Here is a 22,435-nt window from a genome sequence, read left to right as displayed (position 1 = left end):
TGTACCCTTGGGTTCTTTTTACAAACAACTGTAAGTTGTATGAAATGTATACTGATTTTGTGCTTGGAATCTTAAAAGTGTAAACTTTATTGAGGACTATCCTCATCCCTTGAGAGACAAGAAACATTAGGAAACAAACTGATAATGGGTAAAATGAAACAATAAAGATGAATGTGGAGACTTATAAAGCTCCAAAGACTATTCACAATAAGGGAAGGCTGGAATGATATGATAACTCATTTATATAAATGAATTCTAACCTGCCTAAGAATAACAATTAACTGTCTCAGGTCAACTTTCACAAAGGTGAATTCAGAATTAAACACTGCATATTATTACACACAAGTAAACAAATCAATGTTTTCACACATAATTTTCTTAAATAATTAAAGGTAAACACAGAAATTAACAAAACATACCCTAACTTTACAATGTGATAAGAGTCCCCACATTGGCTGTGCACAGGCCTCAAGTTCAGCAGCAAAGGCAGCATAGTAGGTCTGAGATTCAAATTCCACATGCTCATTTAGTTCTCGCTTATTTAAGTTCATACCTTGCAAAAATTAAAACAGATATAAACCTTGCCAAATGGAAATAAACACCCATATTAAAAATCAAGTAAAATACTTCCAAGTACCAAACACATTTTAATGCACACAAATGGCATAATGACACAGTATGTATAGAAATTAATAAATTATTAAAAATAAAATAACCTGGTCCTTTTGGAATTCTTTATAAACTACGTTTTCTTAGAAACACTTTGTGAACTGCCTCTTTCTTATATAATATAATTGAATATATTAAATAAAGTCAAAACTATTTTAATTGATGCCGGTTGAAATTTTTATGAAAGTATTATGAGTCTTTCTTGGAGAATAGATTAGAAATTTCTAGATTAATGCTTTCAAATGCTTTTAAAAATTACACTCCTATTTCCTATGTAATAGTTTGACCTTCTTCATAACTCTGATATGTTTTCATGAACACTTTATCAAAATACTTACAAATATCAATTAATTAAAATGAGACATTTCACATGTAACTGAATGATGTGCTATTATCTTTTAATTAGTGTTTGACAGTTTAACATTAGGCATTTTGTAAACTAAAAAAAAAAATGAAGAAAAAATCTGAAATTGATACCTTGAAAGAAAGATACAAAGTTCATCCATGTCACTAACAAACCATGGTCCTCCAAAAATCTCTTAGCCACACTTTGATGAGAAAGGATATTAATAAAATCACTGACAAGAGGCCAATAAGTGTTATTCTTCAGTAATGCTTCTCCACAATTCACTACCACATGTAAACTATTTTCTTCATCTAAAATAGACACACACAAAAAAAATTAGTTTAAAAAAATAGTTTCACCAATGATACAGACTATACATTTTAGAATCAGAGTCACCTAAATTCAAACTCCAGCCTGCCATTTAATAACTAAATGGCTTTAGGTATATTATATAGCTCTGAATCAATTTCCTCATCTGTAAAACAGAAAAAGACACATATCTTAAGGGAATTAAATGAAATGCTAACATAACACTTAGCACATCATTATAATAATTATTACCACATGTCTAACATATTACATGATATTAAGTTACATGTTTATGAAACCTTATTATTTTCTTGATTTTAATGATATAATGCAATATTTTCAGTTCTAATCAATAAAATGTTTTTATCCCTAGATTAATCTCATTCTATCTTTTCAATCAAATCTGTATGACTTAAATGATATATATTTAATTGCTTTCTTCTATTCAAAGGACACGTAAAAACAATTTTTAACACAGTATTTCAAAAATGAAACAAACAAACAAAAAATGAAACAACAAAAAACACACATAAATCTCTTAAGCTTTAAAAAAAATCCTCAAAGTTTAAATACATTGCTGGAAGGAGGAGATGGGGAGGATTAGGTTCGTACAAAAATTTCACTATTAGAAGTTATAGCATGTATGCATTAGCTCTCTTGACCTATTCCAGCTTAACTGATTCACTGGACAAACAAGCCCCCCATTCCCACTGTAAAACACACTAATACCCATAATACACAGAATGCTCAAAGCTTGTAGCCTATTCCCTAGTACACAAGCCCCAAGGTATAAGCTTACCCAGAGTCTGTTTTTGCTTCTGTTCATACTAATTGTTCTTTTTACTATAATTATAAAATTTAAGTTACAAATACATAATCTGATAAAATATGAATGCATAAATAGAGGTATAACAAAAACTGGATCATACACTTTTGAAAGACAATAAAAGTGCCTAAGAAAATCTTGGAGGAGGAAAATCACAAAAGTCTAGAAGGATTTTACACTCAGATTGCTTCATGAAAATCTTTATGTTCTTACTCTACTTTAAAGAAACTGAAACTGAAAATCACAGATGCTGCTTTACAGATGTGGTATATACAAGAAGGACGAGGGAGAACTCCAATAAAGAAAACCATACCTTACAACTGCTTTGCCCAAAATTAAAAGGTTGGAGAACAAACATACATTTCTGTGGTTTAAGTTAAAATCCACTGTTTAAGATACATATGTATCATTTTTTAACAATGCCTCACTTTAACCAACTTTTCAAATAACCACCTCATAGTCAAACTCATCAGTGAAGAGGGCTTCTACTACACTTCTTATTTCCATAAATTAAATTTAGGTTTCAGCCCATGAAATTACTTTACCCAACTCAAATTTAACAAGACCTAAGAACAGGACCCACAACAGGATGAGAGAGGGTATAACTGAATGAGGAAGTGGGGGTAAGGGAGCTTTTATAAATTACCCACACCTGAGATTCAGAAACGCCCTCTCTGACAACTACTGCCACTGTGAGTTGGTGAGCAGCTGATACTGATGGGACAGTGCCTAGGGATGCTGGGATTTTTAATTTTTTAAAACATTGAGAATCACTGTTCTATTTAATTGAAATCAGAAGATGAATAAGCAGAACATAATTAATCAAAACCACTATTTTCCTGACACTGCTTTAACTACTACTGTTCTTGTGAAAAATACCTTGGAATCTTTTATGAAATAAAATGATTAGAACTTCTATTTTTATCCAACTGATACTTTTCCAAATATAGATACAGAGAGAGCAATGATTCAGTGTTAAATGATATTCACTCATCCACAAATATTTACTGAGCTCCTACTGAGGGTCAGGTAATCTAGTAAGCTCTGAAAATAAAGCGATAAATAAAACAAGATTTATACATTCTCTCTCTCCACTGAGGTTAATATCTAAGAAGACAGAGTGTGGTAAGGTCTGTAATAGGAAAAGTACAAGAAGTCATAAGAACAAATAAAGCTGGTGTACAATTTAGGAAAAGAGTTTCCTGAGGAAGTGATGTTTAACTGAGATTTACAGAAGGAAGCAGAAATTGGGATTAACCAAATAAACTAGGGATGGAGAGGAAATGGTGTTCTAAGTAGAGGAAGCAGTATAAAAAAGGATGGAATTACTGGGACAAAGAATGCAGAGAATAGGTGGCACAAATGAGTCTAGATGGCCTCATAAATCAGCTTCAGGAGTTTCAAGTTCATGTGAAGAGAATGGCAAGCCACAGAGGCGGTTTTAAGAGAGAGGACATGACTAGATGTTTAGTGTTGAGACTGACTATATAGGAGGGTGCTGATGACTAGGAGTAGAAGGCCTAGAGATGGCAATGGCTTGAACTATGGTGTTGGCATGAAGATGCAGAGATGAAAAGAATTGGCTATTCTAAGATATTCAGAAGGATTTAAATGACAGACCTGGTGATGTTCACTATTTCTACAAAGAGTAAGAAGTCAAAAATGACTCCTAGGTTTTTAGGTTGGGCAACTCTGTAGATGGTTGGAGTGGTACCAACACACCGACTTGAGTGCTAATACACACATACATATATACACATACACACACATGCACAAATGCAATAGAAAAGAAGCAGGCTTGACAGAGACAGAATGGGTTTTTGGTGTTGACACTGTGTGTCTGAGGTGCTTGTAGACATCCAAAGGATATAGTTTAATAAACAATTTGATATGCAGGACAGAAGATCAATCTGGCATTATTAGCAACTACAGACATTCCTATAGTTATGCAACACACGGTTTGGTTTGGTTTTTCTTAAACTTTATTCCTTCTTTTATTTTTTTAAAGTTAACCATTTTTTTTTGTGGGGGGGGGGCGGGTACACGGGCCTCTCACTGTTGTGGCCTCTCCCGTTGTGGAGCACAGGCTCCGGACGCACAGGCTCAGCGGCCATGGCTCACTGGCCCAGCCGCTCTGTGGCATGTGGGATCTTCCCAGACCGGGGCACGAACCCGTGGCCCCTGCATCGGCAGGCTGACTCTCAACCACTGCGCCACCAGGGAAGCCCTCTTTTTTTAATTTATTTACTTTTGCTGTGTTGGGTCTTCGTCGCTGCGTGGGCTTTCTCTAGTTGCAGTGAGCGGGGGCTATCTTTGTTGCGGTGCACAGGCTTCTCACTGCAGTGGCTTCTCCTGTTGCAGAGCATGGGCTCTAGGTGCGCAGGCTTCAGTAGTTGTGGCACAAGGGCTCGGCAGTTGTGGCTCACGGGCTCTAGAGTGCAGGCTCAGTAGTTGCGGCACATGGGCTTAGTTGCTCCGTGGCATGTGGGATCTTCCCTGACCAGGGCTCGAACCCGTGTCCCCTGCATTGGCAGGCGGACTCTTAACCACTGCGCCACCAGGGAAGTCCCAGAACACATGGTTTTAAGTTCCATTTTAAACAGACAGTTGCATAAGACAAACTGTAAAATTTCAGGGATATGGAAAGTTATAAGTTATATTTGGAATCACAAAGTGCAGAAATGAATACAACAAAGTAAAAGTATAAGGAAGGGAGCACGTACTACTAGAGGCTTTTTCCTATTAATCTTCAGCTATTGCTGTGGCCATGTGAATTCTCATTGTATCAGCTCCTACATTTACTAACAGTGTAGACAAAATTTTCAAATATTGTCTAATGACAATGTATACAAGGGCTAGATAGGGGCTATTACAAAGTAAGAAGTATAAAGAACTTGTGTAATATCTGTAGCTAGTTCAATATATTTAAAGCTCATTCCAATACTCTTCATGTAAAAACAGGGAAAACATATGGTGCTTTTAGAAAACCAGTAAGTATGTAACATGAAATGTTATGCTACTTTTGAAAGAGGAAAAAAAAACAGCATAGGAGCTAAAGATAGTTTTAGACTTGGCTTAGAAATAATGTAATTTATTGCTAGAAAAAATACATTTATATTTAAAGATCTTAGCAATGCTACTTATAGCTATTTAGCTTTTGGAAAATTCAATTTGTGTAAGAATTTCCAGGACAGACTAACCGCATTAGAAGGAAGTATGTGTAGAAAGCAACTAAGACCATGTAATATGATTTCAGAAAATATGGGAAAAATGAGAAACACAGAGACAGCAAGACCAAGTGCCAAGAAACACCAACACTGATAGAACAAGTAGAAAATAGTTTCATGCCACACAAAGAACAGAGAATCAACAGTGTAAAATGATGATGGTAATCAAGCAAGATAAGGTCCAAAGTGTTGCCACTGGCTTCCTTATCATGTAGTCATAGAAAGGATGACCATATAATTTATCGTATAAACAGGGACACTTTTGAGAGTAAAAAGGACTGTATGAAAAATGATGTCAAAATAACAGGCATAACTTGGAGCTGTTCTGGGGAAAGTAGGACATGTGGCTACTGGAGTCATGGACAATTCTGGAGACAGCAATAGAATGACGGAAGCAGACACCAGATTGAGGTGGGTTAATGAGTGACTGCAAGATAAGGAAATGAACATAAAAACTCTCTCAGGAAAGATGCCTACAGAAAAAAGTGGGAGGCAGACTCATATACATCTTCCTCCCAAACATTCTCCTCTGAAATGCAAACCATATAAAATAAGCATAGCTAAACTACTTAGCCAAGAAAATAGACTCAAGATTCTTTTCAAAAGAGTAGATACTTCTAATTTTTTAGTTTTCCAGTTTATAAATTAAAAATACTATACTTGTGAAAAGTCCTTTTCTAATTATATAATTCTACACATAAGAATATCACTGATATAGCTGAATGATGATAGACACTATTTCAAAAAAGAAAAGAGAAAGTAATATACGTAGCTAAATCTCTAAGAAAGAAAAGGTCATCCTACACAAAGACAGAAAATGTACAATACAAAGCAGCTTTTAATTTTTCTTTTAAAAAGGTAAACAGGTATACTGTTCAATGTAAATAATGTATTATTCTCCCCCTATACCTACAATGGGAAGGCAGAGTTACTCAGTGGGTCAGAGTATGGGTTAGACACCTAGCTTTACCACTTACAGCTATAAAACCATAGATCACTGACTTTTCAACTTCCTAAACCACAAATGCCTCATCTATAAAATGGAAAAAACAATATCTACTCCCCGGAATTACTGATAAATTAGATAATACATGTAAAGTACTGAAAAAAAAGCATGGTATACAGTACGTGCTCGAAAGATGGTAGCCATCATAATTATTAGCAAGCTATTATTATATATAAGGCATCATGCCCTGCACTGAGTCTTATATAAACTTTCAGGCTATGGTATTGCATCTGAGAATAGGCAGACTATCAGTATAAGGAGAAAATAGGAGCTGATATGCAAAAGGAGACAACGGTAGAAGGCAAGTCTCAAGTATAAGATCTCCCATCCACAGAGAATGGAAAGGTCCTAAGATTTAATTTGAGGCATTATTTGTTGTTATTTTTTAAGTTTAGCTCCAAGTGTCAACAAGTGAAGACACAGTCCTATTAATGTTGGCCTGGCTGTATTGTGGCTAAGAACAAAGATTCTGACATCAGGAGATATAAAGTCCTTCTTGGCTCTGTCACCTACTAACTATAGAATCTACAGCAAATGACTTAATTTCTCTAAACTTCAGTTTACTCATCTTTAAAGTGGAAATAATAATAACGCCAATCTAGAGAGTTGTTCAGAAGCTTAATTGAGACAACATATAAATAGTATTAACACAGAGCCTAGTACAGAGCAAATACTCAAATAATATAAATTATTACAAGGAGGTGAAGTCAAGATGAAAGACCACAAAGAAATAAGAATGGGAGGAATTCCTAGAAATGTTATGGCAATTTGAGGAAGCATAAAGGAAGAAAATTAAAGATCACACTAAAGGAACATATAAAAGGCAAGATTTATTCCAACTTTTAAATTATAAAAGTATATGCATATAAAATGTCTAAAGCTGACAGTAACAAATTCATGATTAAAAAAACAGAAACATATCTAATTAATAAGAAAATGGTTAAATAATGGTAAAGTCATATGATATTACTACCTGCAATCATGAAAGAACATGTTCTTGATGTGTACACTTGATAGCATATTTTAAAGTACATATTCACATCTATAAATATACTCACATCACACAAAAAGACAGAAAAGAAATATCCCAAAATATTTGTTAATATTAAGTTATTTGTTAATAACAAAACTATAGGTGATTTTAAAGTTTTTCTTTAAATTTTGCTGAAATTTTTTAAAATTTTTCTTTAATAAACGTATTATTTTATAATATTTTTAAAAGCTATTTTTAAGTATAAAGGGAGTTTTTAAGATTAGTTATACAAAGTATACTTATAAAACTAGTGAAAATAATTCTGAGTTTACCTTGTAGCTCACTTTTAATAAGGCAACTTTCCATCATGTATAACAGCACAGTGACCATAATATCCAGCAGCTGACATTCTTCTGTTACCTGTCTGGCTAGCTCCTCATTGCTGAACAACTGAACACTAATATGCACAATTCTGTTAGACATTGTGTCTGATTCATGACTTTTCTTCAGTGTTTTCATAATGAAAGCATAATGCTGAACAAAAGTTTTTGTAAAAGCAACCTGTAAAATGTTTTAAATAGGAAGAAAAAAAACACAGTTTAAGTTTTATAACACATTTTCCAACATATTATACTAGCATTTTAAAGTTATGATTAGCTTGTGATGATATCCAAGATAAATGGAAAAATAATTTCAGTGATGATGGTAGTCTTACATTTGTCCTTTTTTGGAAAATTAGCAAAATACTTTGATGGTTAAAAAATGTTCAAAATGCATTTTAAATTATTAAAGTTTTAAAGCAATTACAAAGATAGTCTAAAAATACAAATCTTCACCTTGCTCACAAATATATCAATTCACTAATGTCAAAGTATATGTCTTTGTCCTGTGCTACCAACTTTAACAACAAAATCTAAAGCCTCACCTGAAAACCATCACAGAGTTGTTTATATAACTAAACAATAAGTGAGTCAACGTGACTACTCCAAAAGAAATAATATCTTTTCCTATTTGATCTAAAAGCCAACCACTATTCTCACTGAATATTCTCTTCTGTATACCATATACATTTCCTCTACTGTTTTCTTAAGGAGGTATAAAGACACAAAACAACAGCATTATTAAAGTGTCACTCCTAAAGAGGCTTTACTACCTAAACCATAAGAACTATAGCATGATTTATTGTCTTTTCAGACACTAGGTTGTGTAACTTTGCCATAACCATATGGTAGTAACAGGTGAGTCCACACCCTCTGAAACTAGAGACTTCACCTATGTACATGTGTACATGAGTCAATACCATTGTATCTTTAACAGTTATGGCCAGCAGCTACAAACTCCATGCTTTTCCCATGCCTAACCATACAATCTAAATTCAGTTGCCCCCATTAAACATTCTCATAGCACCTTGTACCTTTCTCCTTTAGAGAACTTACTACAATTTGTAACTACATATTTATTTGTGCAACTGTGTTTTTGTTTGTCCCCCAGCAATCCCTTTGGACCAAGTTTCATGCACAAAGGCAACCCTTAGGAATCCTGCTCTGTAATGGTGCTTTGACTCAGATCTACAATACTGTGCTTTTTGTGCAGGCCCTCTTTTGGCAACAGAGCTGAGAAATATATCAAAAAGATTTAGTATTGAAAAGGCAAAGAAAGAGGAGCAAAGTTCAGAAAGGAAGGAAAAAATGTAGATACCTTATACTCTTGATCTGGAAGCATGTTGAGTAAGAAAGTGACCATCTTCTGGGGAAATTCATACTTTATAGTCCAAAACAAAAGTTCTTCTAAGAAACTTTTATGCTTCAAAACATCCATTATGGATTGATCTACATAAGAAAAATAAAATTTATCACCCTAATGATTTAAGTTGCCCATCTCACTGAACCTTACTATGATTAATAACCCATCAACCTCAAACATCTTAATGTACCTAAAAATTAAGGCTATCCTTTCAATAATTCAAATGATAATGCTAACAATATCAAGCTAAATTTCTATAATGTCCACAGTATATAAATAATAAAATACTTAATCCTTATAATTTAATATAAAGCAGTTACTAGAAAAATAAGTAATTACTTGCCCTTAAACATAAGCCATTTATCTAAAATTTCTACTAAGATTTAAAACAATTATCTTACAAGAACAATATTCATGGCACTTAATTTAAAATGGTAATAATAATTTTAACCTAAAAACATACTATTAAGGACATAAACTCAAAAGTTATCTAAATTTTTTACTTTTGAAAAAAAAGCTTTATGGATGAATAATTTATTTCTCTAAATTTATCCTTCATAAATGAAATATTAACTTCACTAGAGAAGATAATCACTAGTGCATTGCTTACTCTAGTATACAGAAGCATTTACTTTCTTCTGGTAGGAACATACCAGGAAACACATAGAACATTAGATATGCTTACTTGCACTGGACTCCAGATGCCCTCTTCATGCATAGAGGAAACAGGAAATGCATGCCCCTTTTGAATAAAGGTATTCAAAGGGGGGAATAAAATTATTTACTGGAAAGTTTATTTTCTAAAGCCAAGTACCACTCCTTGAGGGTTAGGCTGTCTCTTGCTTATCTCTGCCTCCTTGCCATGCTTAATCAACAGAAAGGTCTCAACTGGTATATGATGAATTGAAATGTTTTAAATTTTTATTTTACATTGGAGTATAGTTGATTAACAATGTTGTATTAGTTTCAAGGTGTACAGCAAAGTGTGAACTGAATATTTTTAATACTTTGGCTATCTCTTTCTCTCACTTTCTCTAATTTTTTTCCCCTCAAAATGTACTAGAAAATTCTATTAATTTTTATTGGAGCAAATTATCTTGGGATACTGCTCTGGACCATCAGTTCTATATAAGGGCATCAAGAAGATAAGGGCATCAAGTGTCAACTATGAATGGACTGTTTCAGTGACAGTGCTTAAGCAGAGACTAGAGTTAGATGAGAGATTTGAAAAACCAGTATCACATGAACCAAAATACTCAGGTACAGCCCTAACTATATCACAGTTGAAGTAGTCTTGCAGGGTAACCCTGCAGAGTTTTTTCAATTAACCTTACCTCAATCCTACCCCAGTGTCACAGTTCTTCTATTATTGAGTAATGTGTTCATACCACATCTCCTCAGGTAACGGGTCTAAATGAGTAACAACTCAGTATTTAATCACTCTCTTGGTTCTTTTGTAAAACACTGAGTTTAATAAGACTTGAATCAGATATTACAGTTAGATGTAACTTTAACCCCATGTTCGATTAATAATTAATAACCCATTATTTTCAGAATAATAATTTCATTAATCTAGAGACACTACGATTTAGATTACAGAGAGACCAAAGTATCTGCTAATCCCCTACCTAACTCCCTTTCAGTGGTGCCTTTAGTATAAGCTGTATGTAGTAGGAGTAAAAGTATAAATACAATTACACTACACATCCCTTTATTGGAAACAATAATTCTTTATTTTCCAAATCTCAGAATTTTCTACTTGTAAAACAGAAATCTCTTCCTCTTGAAATAGATCATTCCCAGGATATGGCAATGATTTAAAAAAAAGACATAAACCAGTCCTGCAAGAAATGAGGTAAAATATATTCAAAGGCACAAGCTGACAGATTCAAAGCCAAAAAAGTAATAAAATTAGGGACCAAATGAATCAGGTGACAGGAATATAAGGATTACAATTAAAAATTAGAATATAATCCACAGCACACATTGCTGAAGCCAATTTAATTCTCAAAATTCACTTGGTACTAAAATGACTGAAAATTTCAGACTACCAAAAAAATAAAACCCTCACAGAGAAGTGCTTCTGAAAATAATTACAAAGTTGAACAAAACTAGCAGTATTTATCCTAAAATTCAGTTATAACTCTCTGCAAGCTTGTATTAGCCAAAGAAAAGCCTGAAGCTACCATAATTATTATATGTCAAGCATTTAAAAAAAAAGATATATTAACTTTGTTTTAAATAAATAAAACAATCTGAATGCACCAGAAAAGCTATGGCTGCTACTAAAATGCTGCAGTTATGTACAATCCAATTTTTCTAACTTCAGACATAAAAAAAAAGGGAGAAAAACCCACAATGTCTTCACTGTTTTTCTTAAAATAAATGATATCAGCTTCCCAAGGTGTTTAAAGCATGTGTTATGTGTTTTACGTGTTATGTTATGGAAATGTGGTTAGAAATGCTTCCATTAGTTACGTATGATTATTTACCTTTAAAATCTTGATTAAATTGTCATGACCTTTACAACGTCTAAACAATTCAAGCCAAATTGTAAAAAGAGATTTTTGAAGAATCAGTATGTGGTACAAATGCACGACAGCATTTAATTTAGACAGTAGAGTCCAGCCTCTGCAACTCACGAGCTCAATAATCTTGGCCATGTTAGCTGAAGCCCTCTAGGCCTAGGCTTTTCACCCTTAAAAGTGCGGTTTTGAGAATAGGCATTGATGTGTTTGTTAGCACAGTGCCTCTCCTCTTGCCTATCATTACATGTTTTATTTTGAGCTCACTTTCAAACTGTTGAATCAAATTCTTACAAAAACTAAACCACTCCCTGAACTTCAGACATTTTCAAAAGCAACAATTACTTTTTGAAAACAGAGGTTCTACTAATTCAAAAAGCCTCACTTTCAACTTTTTCAAACAGCCACTTCTTCCACATACATACTTAAACCAAACATGATAACTGACCAAGTCTTAAATCTCTATACCACTTCTTACCAGTAGAGGAAGGAAGAGAAAACAATCAATCCCAAATTCAAAAAAATTCATATAATAGAAAATCAATTTCAACATAAAGTCTGCATATAAAGTAACTTCAGGGCTTCCCTGGTGATGCAGTGGTTGAAAGTCTGCCTGCAGATGCAGGGGACACAGGTTTGTGCCCCGGTCTGGGAAGATCCCACATGCCGCGGAGCGGCTGGGCCCGTGAGCCATGGCCGCTGAGCCCGCGCGTCCAGAGCCTGTGCTCCGCAATGGAAGAGGCCACAACAGTGAGAGGCCTGCGTACCACAAAAAAAAAAAAAAAAAAAAGTAACTTCAGCCAGAGTCTGACCAGGCTGAAGGAAAACAATGACCTCTTACGCCATAACAGGTATTTTCTGAACATCCCTGAAGCTTAAACTCAAGTATATGCCTAACAATCTCCTCCAACTCAGATGTGTCTCAAGGACTCAGGTAAACACACAGACAACTCTGGTAAGTCAAGGGGCCAGTTAGCCATATGGATTTCTAATTTCTTTCAGGCATTACAGGTTCTCTGCTGGGCCACGAAGAAAGGTAAGATATGCATGTCGGCCAGCAAGGCAAATTTCATGCCCTTTGCTAACAGTCTGTAAGTTAAAGGCAACAACATGAGTAACTAAGTACAGACTTACAAAATGAGCAGAAACTGCCTGCTTGCTCCACCTTCCAAGCAGTCCTAAACTTTCCACAAGACACACTTAGCACCAGAAGTAAGAATTTTTTCATCAAAATAATATTTTAACCTCTGGAGACTTTCTAACAGACCATACTAACCCAGAAAATAGACTATGTTAAGATTTGGAAATACATGGCAAAAATCCAGAGCACAGGCTGCCAACTAATAACAAGTACTCTAGAAAAGCTTTTAGGGAGGGTCAAGAAAATATAGTGATAAAGCACTTAAACTCTGGGATTTGAATTAAGGACCTACTTCTCATTAGCTGTTATACCTAACATGCCTCCATTTCCTCATTCATAAAATAGTAATAATAATAAAACCGGCTTCATATGGTTACTTGGAGAATTAAATGACACAATGCATGTGATGTGATTAGCACTATGTCTAGCATATATAAAACGTTCAATAAATATTACTTATTACTAATCTATTCCCTCACTACAGGCATATCTACTTCTTCCTTTGCAACAATATGTATTGAGTCCTTTCTGAGCCCTTCATATGTGGTAAGTGCCATTCATTCTCATTCTCACTCTCTTTCACTCTTGTTACTTTTTCTCACACACACACCCAAAATCTCCCTCTTGCTCATCCTTTAAATCAAATTAAAGCTTTACACCAAATATGCTGGATCCAAATCAAATGAAGAGACTATTTTTCTGGCTCAAATATGATGTTGCTCATTTTATAAAGAAAACAAATGAACAAAATCCCAACAGTAGGGTTTTACTTGCTTTCGAGTTCCCCCACAATCACGCTCTAACAACACTTTCTCCATATTAGACAAATCTAATAACATTACTGTCCCTTCAAGTGCTCTTAATGATTAAGCATTTTTTTATACAAGGAAAAAACAAAATATAAATACCTTTGGTGTTACTGCTTAGTTTGACCCTCTTTCTCTTGCCCAGACCTTGACTCCCATCCTGATCCTCCTGGAGAAAAACAAAATTAGCATTATCTATAGTCTTATTCATGAATTTATACATTTTATGTAAATATAAATATGCTTATAAATTATGTTAAATATAAAATATAGGCATGCTTACATATTATTAACCAACGATTTTATGTATTTGCTGTCATAAACTATATTTTAATGCTAACTTTAAATTGAAAATTAAATTTAAAATTAGCATTATAATTAAAATATATCATGAAAATCCTTAGGATTAAAATATAAGAGTTCTTAAACTTAATCTGTGCTTCTAATGAAAGACTCTTAAACACCCCAAAATGCCAAAATAAAAATTTTCCTAACCTTATAAATATAATATCAAAGAAGCTAAAGGCGAGGAGGGAGCAGATTAGCATAGGAAGGAAGGGGAAAAGGAGAAGAGGGTTAAAACAATGAATAGAGGAAAGGCTTTGAAGAGTCTAACACAAACAAAATGAGTTCAAGAGATCAAGTTCTGAAAAGTAAGCATAGCATATTAGAAGCTGGAGTTGACAGTCGAAAAAAAAATAATAAAAACAAATTAAAATGTGCTTAGGAAAAAAATCCAAGAAGAAAATACATGCATTTCTGCTCACATGTGATATATCCATTCCTGAAAAAAAACTCACATTAAAAAAAACAAGGCAGACTTCCCCGGTGGTAAGGTGGTTAAGAATCTGCCTGCCAATGCAGGGGACATGGGTTTGAGCCGTGTCCAGGAAGATCCCACATGCTGTGGAGCAACTAAGCCCACGAGCCACAACTACTGAGCCCACGTGCCACACTACTGAAGCCCGCGCGCCTAGAGCCTGTGCTCCGCAACAAGAGAAGCCACCGCAATGAGAAGCCTGTGCACCACAACGAAGAGTAGCCCCCACTCACTGCAATTAGAGAAAGCCCACACACAACAATGAAGACCCAAAGCAACCAAAAGTTAATTAATTAATTAATTTAAAAGAGAGAACATGTAAATATAGAAGACACTTTAAAGATGTTTAAAAAAAAAACAAACAAAGCTGGGTCTTCCTTGGTGGCGCAGTGGTTAAGAATCCGCCTGCCAAATGCAGGGGACGCAGGTTCAAGCCCTGGTCCGGGAAGATCCCACATGCCATGGAGCAACTAAGCCTATGCGCCACAACTACTGATCCTGCCCTCTAGAGCCCACGAGCCACAACTACTGAGACTGTGTGCCACAACTACTGAAGCCCGTGCACCTAGAGCCCACGCTCTGCAACAAGAGAAGCCACTGCAATGAGAAGCCTGCACACCGCAATGCAGAGAAGCCCCCGCTCGCCTCAACTAGAGAAAGCCCGTGCACAGCAACGAAGACCCAACAACAGCCAAAAATAAATAAATAAAATAAAATACATTTTTAATTTAAAAAAATGGCTTATAGGAAATAAAAGGGTGAGGGGCAGACCACTCACAGCCTATTTTGTAACCTAGAAAGTTTGTAACCAAAGAAGTAACAGAAGCAATAATCAGTACCTGGGGAGATCATTTGGATGCCCAGGCAAACATCTTGGAGTGATTTGAGGCTGTCTCAGGGGATGTTAACAACCTACCACAACAAAAAAGTGGGAAGCTAGCTGGCTGAGACAACACAGAGGGAAGAGGAGCCGAGGAAGCAGCCTGCTACTAGAGAAACTAACAGTGAGGCTAGTGATATGCCTCTTAGGGAGGGCGCCATGGGTGCAGATGCTCATTTCTGATTTCCTTTGAATGTTGCTAAAAAGGTTCCTGCTGCCTTCACAGTTCAGGGTTTTTTCCCCTCCACCTGAAGGATATGATTCTACCCCACTATCCCAGCTCTCCTGAGCTTGGAAAGATTGCATAGGAATCCAAAACTTCCATGTTATACTGACACCTTTTTCCTATATTTCCAAACATATATGAGCCAACTGGTATTATAAAGACATGTGGTAGCATTTTGGCACACAGTCTGTTGTGCTAACCAATTATGTTGGTGGCAGGTTAGAAGCATGGTACAAATTCCCAGACACTTGCTCAATTAAATCAAGTCTCCAAAGCAGAAAAGCCTCGGCTTTAAACTGCTGCTCTGCCCACTGGTGTAGTCTCCTTGGCCTGTGCACCACAGACTTAACTCCAGGTTTCTGCCAAGTCCAGCATCAGTCCTCAGGACCAGTCTGGGGTTACCCAAAGATACTACTTAGCTCAGTCATTCAGCATTTACTAAGCACTTCAATATGGTCTCCCTGTTAATTCCTACCAAAGCCAGGCCTCTATGGTCTACCTGGCAGTAATACTGACAGTCAAACTACACTCTCCTCTTCCTCTGCCACCCTCACCTTGCCCTTAGAGAAACTCAACCAGTATGAAATTTGGAGCCATAAAAGACAGACATAAGAATGTAAAACTATGCCACAGGACCCAGAAGGTTCTAAAATTTGAGATTTTAGCTAACAGCCATTAATGAAACTGCTCTCCCAGCCCTGAGAGAAAAGAAAAAAAAGAAAAAAGAAAAACTTTTAATGTTATATTCCAGGTTAGGATTACTTCATAATTTCAAATACAAACTTCCTATGAAAAGAGTATCCTTGATCAAGCAATAGTCATGGCAATATGAAGTTTTACAAATTTCCCAACCTTACACTTTAAAGGACAAATAAAATTAGCCAAGCAAAGGAAAGGAAAGTCATTCCAAGAAGACACCATGAATAAAGGCACAATGACAAAAGTCTAGAAACAAAGATCAGCTTGACAACATCATAGATATCAAACTCAGCTAGGAAGGGAGTTTACCTCCATCTAAACTGGTGGGAAAATGTGTACTCTTGTACATCGTTTGAGAGAGGATATAATAAAACTATTGTCCTGAATGGCAATTTGTCAATACACATGTCAAAAGTCGTTAAAGTATATCTATCACTGGAACAGAAATTCCAGTTCTAGGAATTTATCCTGAAGAAATAATCAGACAAGTGAATAGGGACTATATGCATAGATACTCATCACAATGTTATTCATAATAGAAAAAAAAATCTTTGGTTTCCAACAGCAGAGCAGGGGATTAGGTAAATAAATTATAGCACACATATATCCTATGAAGAAAAACAATACTAGAGCTCTATATTCACTGTGAACCAGATAGATGTTCAAAAACTATTACTATAAATGAGAAAAAAAAGGCATGCTATGAAGAATAGCATATGGAGTATGAAATCATTTAAGTACTGATAATACACACAAATAAAATCTCTTAAAATATACCCCTTGCTACAGATGTTCAAAACTACCATTAGTAAGAACAGCAGGTTACTACCGGACAGCATATATATAGCATGGAGCCATTAAAATATACTATATATAAAATCTGTTAGAATATATTTGTTTACAGTAAGTCACCTGTAAGTGATAGAGTAATAGGTAATTTCATCATCTTTTTGCTAATATTAATTTTCTATTTATTCAATGATGACAATGAATTATAGCTTTAAGCTAATAAATATGTTTTTAATACTAATTCTGATTGCCAATCCTAACTACAACGATCTGCTCAAGATAATGGATTACTGTGTTATCTATTACAAGTCCCATTTTTTTTAATTTGAGAAAGAACAAAACAAAATCTTTGTTTTAACAAACAAGAATAACTTCCAGTGGTGGGATATTCAGGCATTAAGGAAGATGAAAACAATTCCGTTATCATGACAAGACCCCATCCACCCCAAATTCATGATAGGGAGTTATAGTTCTCTCCCATTTATCCATGAGAAAACAGTACAGAACCCTGGGAGAAAATGATGGTCCAGCAGACAAAAGAGGAAATAAATAACCTCAACCCAGACAGCATTTGTATAGCCCTCAGAAACACTTTCCAAACCTTAACTAGTCCCTGGGCACAGAAGTAGACAATATTGCTATGTGTGTTTCAGGCATAAAATACATATACAAGTCCAAAATGAGAGAAGAAGACCCCACCTCTAAAAAAAATCAGATTCAGACTCCTACCCTGCAAAATTTACGGATGGTTTTTCAACCCAAAGTAACCTTTCTTTCTTTCTTTGATGAATTTACTGGACAGATGAAAAAAAATGTGAGCTCCATAAAAAGAAGTCAAGTAAATTCACAGCTGGTTAAAACAATACTCAGAGAATGTTAATACAGAATACACAAAGCTAAAAGGAACATTTAACATATAAGGTTATAAAAATAAAATCCAAAGGAGATCTTGAGAGACTAGGATGAAATGAAAACAACATTTATGTAAGCCACTGTAATATGAGACTGTTTGCTTTATATCAATTCTACAAATACAAAGCAGAGAGGGAGCTCTCAAACTTGTCTGAAAGCTGAAGGGGTGGGTGGGTGGGGTGGGGGACCTGGGCATTTCACTTGACCACTGGGGCTCCCGCGACAGTCTAGCATAGCTGCTAAAAGGCTAACAAAAAACCTTGGGCCTTAAGGAAGCCACAACATGCTTCATGACAAGATGTCCTTATGACTCTATACCAAATCAGATCATAGATTTTAAAAGGGAATAAACATATGAAAGAGCTATGAACAGCAGAGAATACTAAATAAAAGCTAAAAATTTAAAGGGGTGTCTTATGGGAGTAAAAATTAAAATATTTCTACAGGGGAAAACAAGAAGAAATGTGTGAAAATTGTTATATTTAACACAGTATTGAGAAGAGATTCCTAATAATTAGAGCTATCAAACAAAGGAACAAGTTGCTTCATAAACTGGGTAAGCTCCCAACCACTGGAAGTGTTCATGGAGAGGGTTACCAATTGTCAGGAATGTTGTAAAATCAATTCCTAAACTGGAAAAGAAATATATTAGATATTTCTAAGGACTTCTCACCAAAAGTTTCTGTGATTCCCCACCCCACCCTTTACCTTTAATGTAATTTATGATAACTAACTAATTAAAACCAAATCTTGTACCTCAAAATAAAACAGTATTTTTCTTTTACCTATTCATTTATGAAAAGCTACTCTGGCTTTCAATTTCAATAATCCTGCTTTTGCTGCAAGTTTTGACCAAATTAGTTTTAACTTTTCATTGCATTCTATCTTGAATAAAGGCAAGAATATCGACAGCACATCTACATAGTAACTTATTTTATTTTGTTAAGTGTTTATTTCTCAGTTATATAAGAGTATGCAAAACAGAAGACTAGAGGTGAACAAACAAAATTAATAAACAATGGTTATCTCTGGATAGCACAGCTGAAGGTAAATGTTTTCTTTTTTTATTCTGTTTTTCTATTTTTTCAATTTTTCCACAATGAACATTCATATTTTTATAGTTACACAGCGGGGAAAGTGTTTTAAATGATTTCATACAGAGATTAATGATCTGGTCATTGCACACAGAAAAATAGACATTGCTATGGTAATGGCCACAGTGAATATAATCTTTCCTTGAAAAGTTATCTTGATCTAAGAGGTCTTATTTTCTCTAAGAAACTCTCTGTTACACCCATGTACATATAATTCTAGAGATAATTTTCTTCTGAACTGAATTATGTGATGGTTATAAATAAATCTAAAAAAAATGAATAAACACAAATTTACATTTTAAAATACTTAATGAAGTTAAAATGTGCTCCTATTTTCTTTTCTTTTTGGTTCCATACAACACAAAGAACATTTTCTGCTCTTATTACATATTAGCTACACAAAAAAAGAGTAAGAAATAGTAGTATGAAGAATGTCATGTGTATAAATAGCCCTGCTGAGTACATAATGTTCTCTTACTCTAGGGACAGCAGGGACAAATACCTGACACAACTTGTGTGAATAAAATTAAGTAGACAGTAATAGTATACACATTCAAGTAAAACTTTACAAATAGGAAAAATCTTGCTGCTGTTAGAGTTTCAAACCTGTTTCTTCATCTTTAAAACAGAGTGGTAGGACTACATTACCCCTAGGATCTCTTCCAATTCTAATTTACAACATTTTTTAAATTGTTACAATTCCCTCTCTATAGTAGTTTTTGAGATGTGACTGCCCTCTTCTCATCCTGTCTTTCTTTTTATACAATTTGTTAAATTATAAGAATGAAATCACAAAAAGGGTTTGTTCAATAATCCCATGGGCCTGTAAGGTAAGGGTGTAGAAATTCCAATCCTTAAGACATATTCAGCTCTTCATTAAATTTCAAATATAAATACTAAAAGCAAACAATCATTTGTGCCTGCAGTTGCAAAATAAAATGCAATATGGCTTTAAAAGCTTTAACGAAATTTTTAAATGGCATAAAATAGGTATTTGTTCAAGTACATGTGTATCTGGGTACTCTTCTTCTATCATACTCTTTCCATCTACCTTATCCTTTCATCTACTTTCTCCTTTATCTATTCCATCCTTTATTAAATTTAATTTGCTTGCATTTTCATCATTTATATATGTAAAAAGGGCTTTGAAAAGAAGTACAATACAAATTGAAAATATTAATGTCATTAGTTTTTTTTAAATATCATTAGTTTTTAAGTGAGTGGGTAGAAATTCTTGTATTTTCCCTCTAAATATATCACACTAAAACTCAATTAACTTAATTTTTATTTATGATATCTAGGCACAAAAGGAAGCTTGTTCCATGTAGGTCACCGGTCCTATTAAAATAATGTTTCTCATTTAAAAAATAAAAGCAGAACAGGAGACGCCAAGAAGAGATTAGCAGAAGAGTTACACTAATTTTATAATTTCAGTATAAATTAAATGCAAATTTATAATTTCAGTATAAATTCAATAATTTCAGTATTAATTAAATTCAAAACCATATTTTGTTCCTTAAACTGCAATGAATGCTTGTAAAATTTTATTATATCCCCTTTTGTTTTACAAAGGTAAAGATCAACTTTTTTAAAACTCTTACAACTTCAAATATAAGCTTTCACTCTCTTGAGGTACAATAATAACTACTATACTTAAGGAAAACTTTGTGATCTTAGTTAAAACCCTACAGTAGTCATTTCTAGCTACAGTGGTATTTCATTACCATGTTATAGTTTTTCCCAGCAGACAAGTACCACTGAAATAGATGGAAAAATACATACTCAATTACTGGTATGTCACGAGTCATTTCTAGGATATCAACAGAATCCAGGGAAAAGAATGGCAAATGGCACACACTGGTTGTGGAAGTTTTGAAACGTGTTTACAAATTCTTTGACACTCCTCCCTTCGAGAGATAGGATTTACCTCCTCTGCCATTGAATCTGAGCCCATCTTAGCAACTCACAAGGAGCAGGATGCAGTGGAAGTGATACTACGTAACTTCCAAGGCTAGCTCAGAAAAGGCTCCACAGCTTCTGCTCTTGAGCTACTCATCCTGGGAGAAGCCATAACTATATGAGAAGTCCCAACAACTTGAGACCACCATACTGGAAAAGCCACATGCAGGCTGAGCTCCCTGTGCACAGTTGGCATCAACTGCCAGCTCTGTCCATCAGCCATCTTAAATCTCCATCTCAGCTGAGCCTTCAGATGACTGCAGCTGCAGCCAACAACTAACAGGAATCGCATGAGATAACCAAGTGAGAACTGCCTGGCTGCCATTCCCAAATTCCTGAGGCAAAGAACTGTGAGCAAAACAAAAAATGGTAATTTTAAGCCACAAAGTTTAGGACAAATTTGCTGTATAGAAATAATAATAAGAACAGTGACTTATCTACTTACATAAAAAACTCAAGACCAGCAGGGAGGAGACCTAGCGACCATTTGCAACTCCACTACTAACTAGACGAAATTCACTTGCCTGAGTGAATCAGTTAATTCTTTGGAATTCAGCTTCCTCATCTATAAGAGAGTTAGGCAAGACGAACTTTAAGGTCTCCTTTAGCTCTAGCATTCATTAAATTTTTAAACTGCAAATTGCCTCCTCCTGATTCTCATTTTTGTTTTGTTATATTATACAACTTTTAGATTTCTAACTCAAGATTTGACTTTGTAGTACATAAGTCAATAAAACATAAATGAATTTTTTGTATAAAAAATTATGATCACAATCTTAAAATAGAAAATTTCCTATCACTAAAACCCTTTTATGATCGGCCCTGGGTAATGGTCTTATCTTTGTACTTTTCCATACTTCTCATTTTAAATATGTGTGTGACTTTTATAATCAGAAAAATAAATCTAATAAAATTTAAGATATGCCTACCCTGTAAGCTAGCAATTCCATATCTCAGAGAACTATTTGCACATCTGCACAAAAAGAAATATAAGCATTGTATCTTTAATTAAAAATTGGAAATTATAAAAATGATTGGATAAACTGTAGTTTATCCATATTTCAGAATACTGGCAAAACAACTACAATGTATTTGTGTGATATTTGGGTAAATTTTTAATTTAAATTTTTAAAGATAAACTTCATTACTCTTAAACCATGCTTTAATAAACTATTTCCTCTGGAAAGATGAGCAGAAATGTCTATCATATGACCTATGATAGCTCAAAACTTCAGTATTTGAATCCCTTCTACATATAAAGCACTAGTACAGAAAACATTTATCAGGAGCCTAATTTGTATCTGGTTCATAATAGGTAATCCATATGTTATCCCATTTAATCCTAACATTAGAACTATCACCATTTTTTCATGAGGAAATTGATGTTCAGAAGTTTAAAACCTGGCAAAAAGCACAGCAATATTACGAGGCAATATTCAAACTCAGATCTGCCTAACTCTGAAACTCAAATTTCTCTTAAAGAAA

The 22,435-nt window shown here is 34.6% G+C and overlaps 1 protein-coding gene across 3 annotated transcripts in view; it reads right to left on the bottom strand.

The window, feature by feature from the left end:
• UBR3 (ubiquitin protein ligase E3 component n-recognin 3) overlaps positions 1 to 22,435 on the bottom strand; it is a 227,624-nt gene that overhangs the window by 141,311 nt on the left and 63,878 nt on the right. For all 3 annotated transcript variants that reach the window (XM_060106288.1, XM_060106291.1, XM_060106290.1), the window contains exons 6-10: positions 13,674 to 13,740; positions 9,055 to 9,185; positions 7,689 to 7,917; positions 1,147 to 1,326; positions 420 to 553 (exon numbers count right to left, since the gene is read on the bottom strand). In XM_060106288.1, the coding sequence (XP_059962271.1) occupies positions 420 to 553; positions 1,147 to 1,326; positions 7,689 to 7,917; positions 9,055 to 9,185; positions 13,674 to 13,740 (741 nt within the window). The remainder of the gene's footprint in view (positions 1 to 419; positions 554 to 1,146; positions 1,327 to 7,688; positions 7,918 to 9,054; positions 9,186 to 13,673; positions 13,741 to 22,435) is intronic.

This window comes from Mesoplodon densirostris, chromosome 8 (genome assembly GCF_025265405.1).
Source record: "Mesoplodon densirostris isolate mMesDen1 chromosome 8, mMesDen1 primary haplotype, whole genome shotgun sequence".
Taxonomy (NCBI): Eukaryota; Metazoa; Chordata; class Mammalia; order Artiodactyla; family Ziphiidae; genus Mesoplodon; species Mesoplodon densirostris.
Note: the sequence above shows the minus strand (reverse complement) of the source record. Positions and strands in the feature narration are given on the sequence as shown.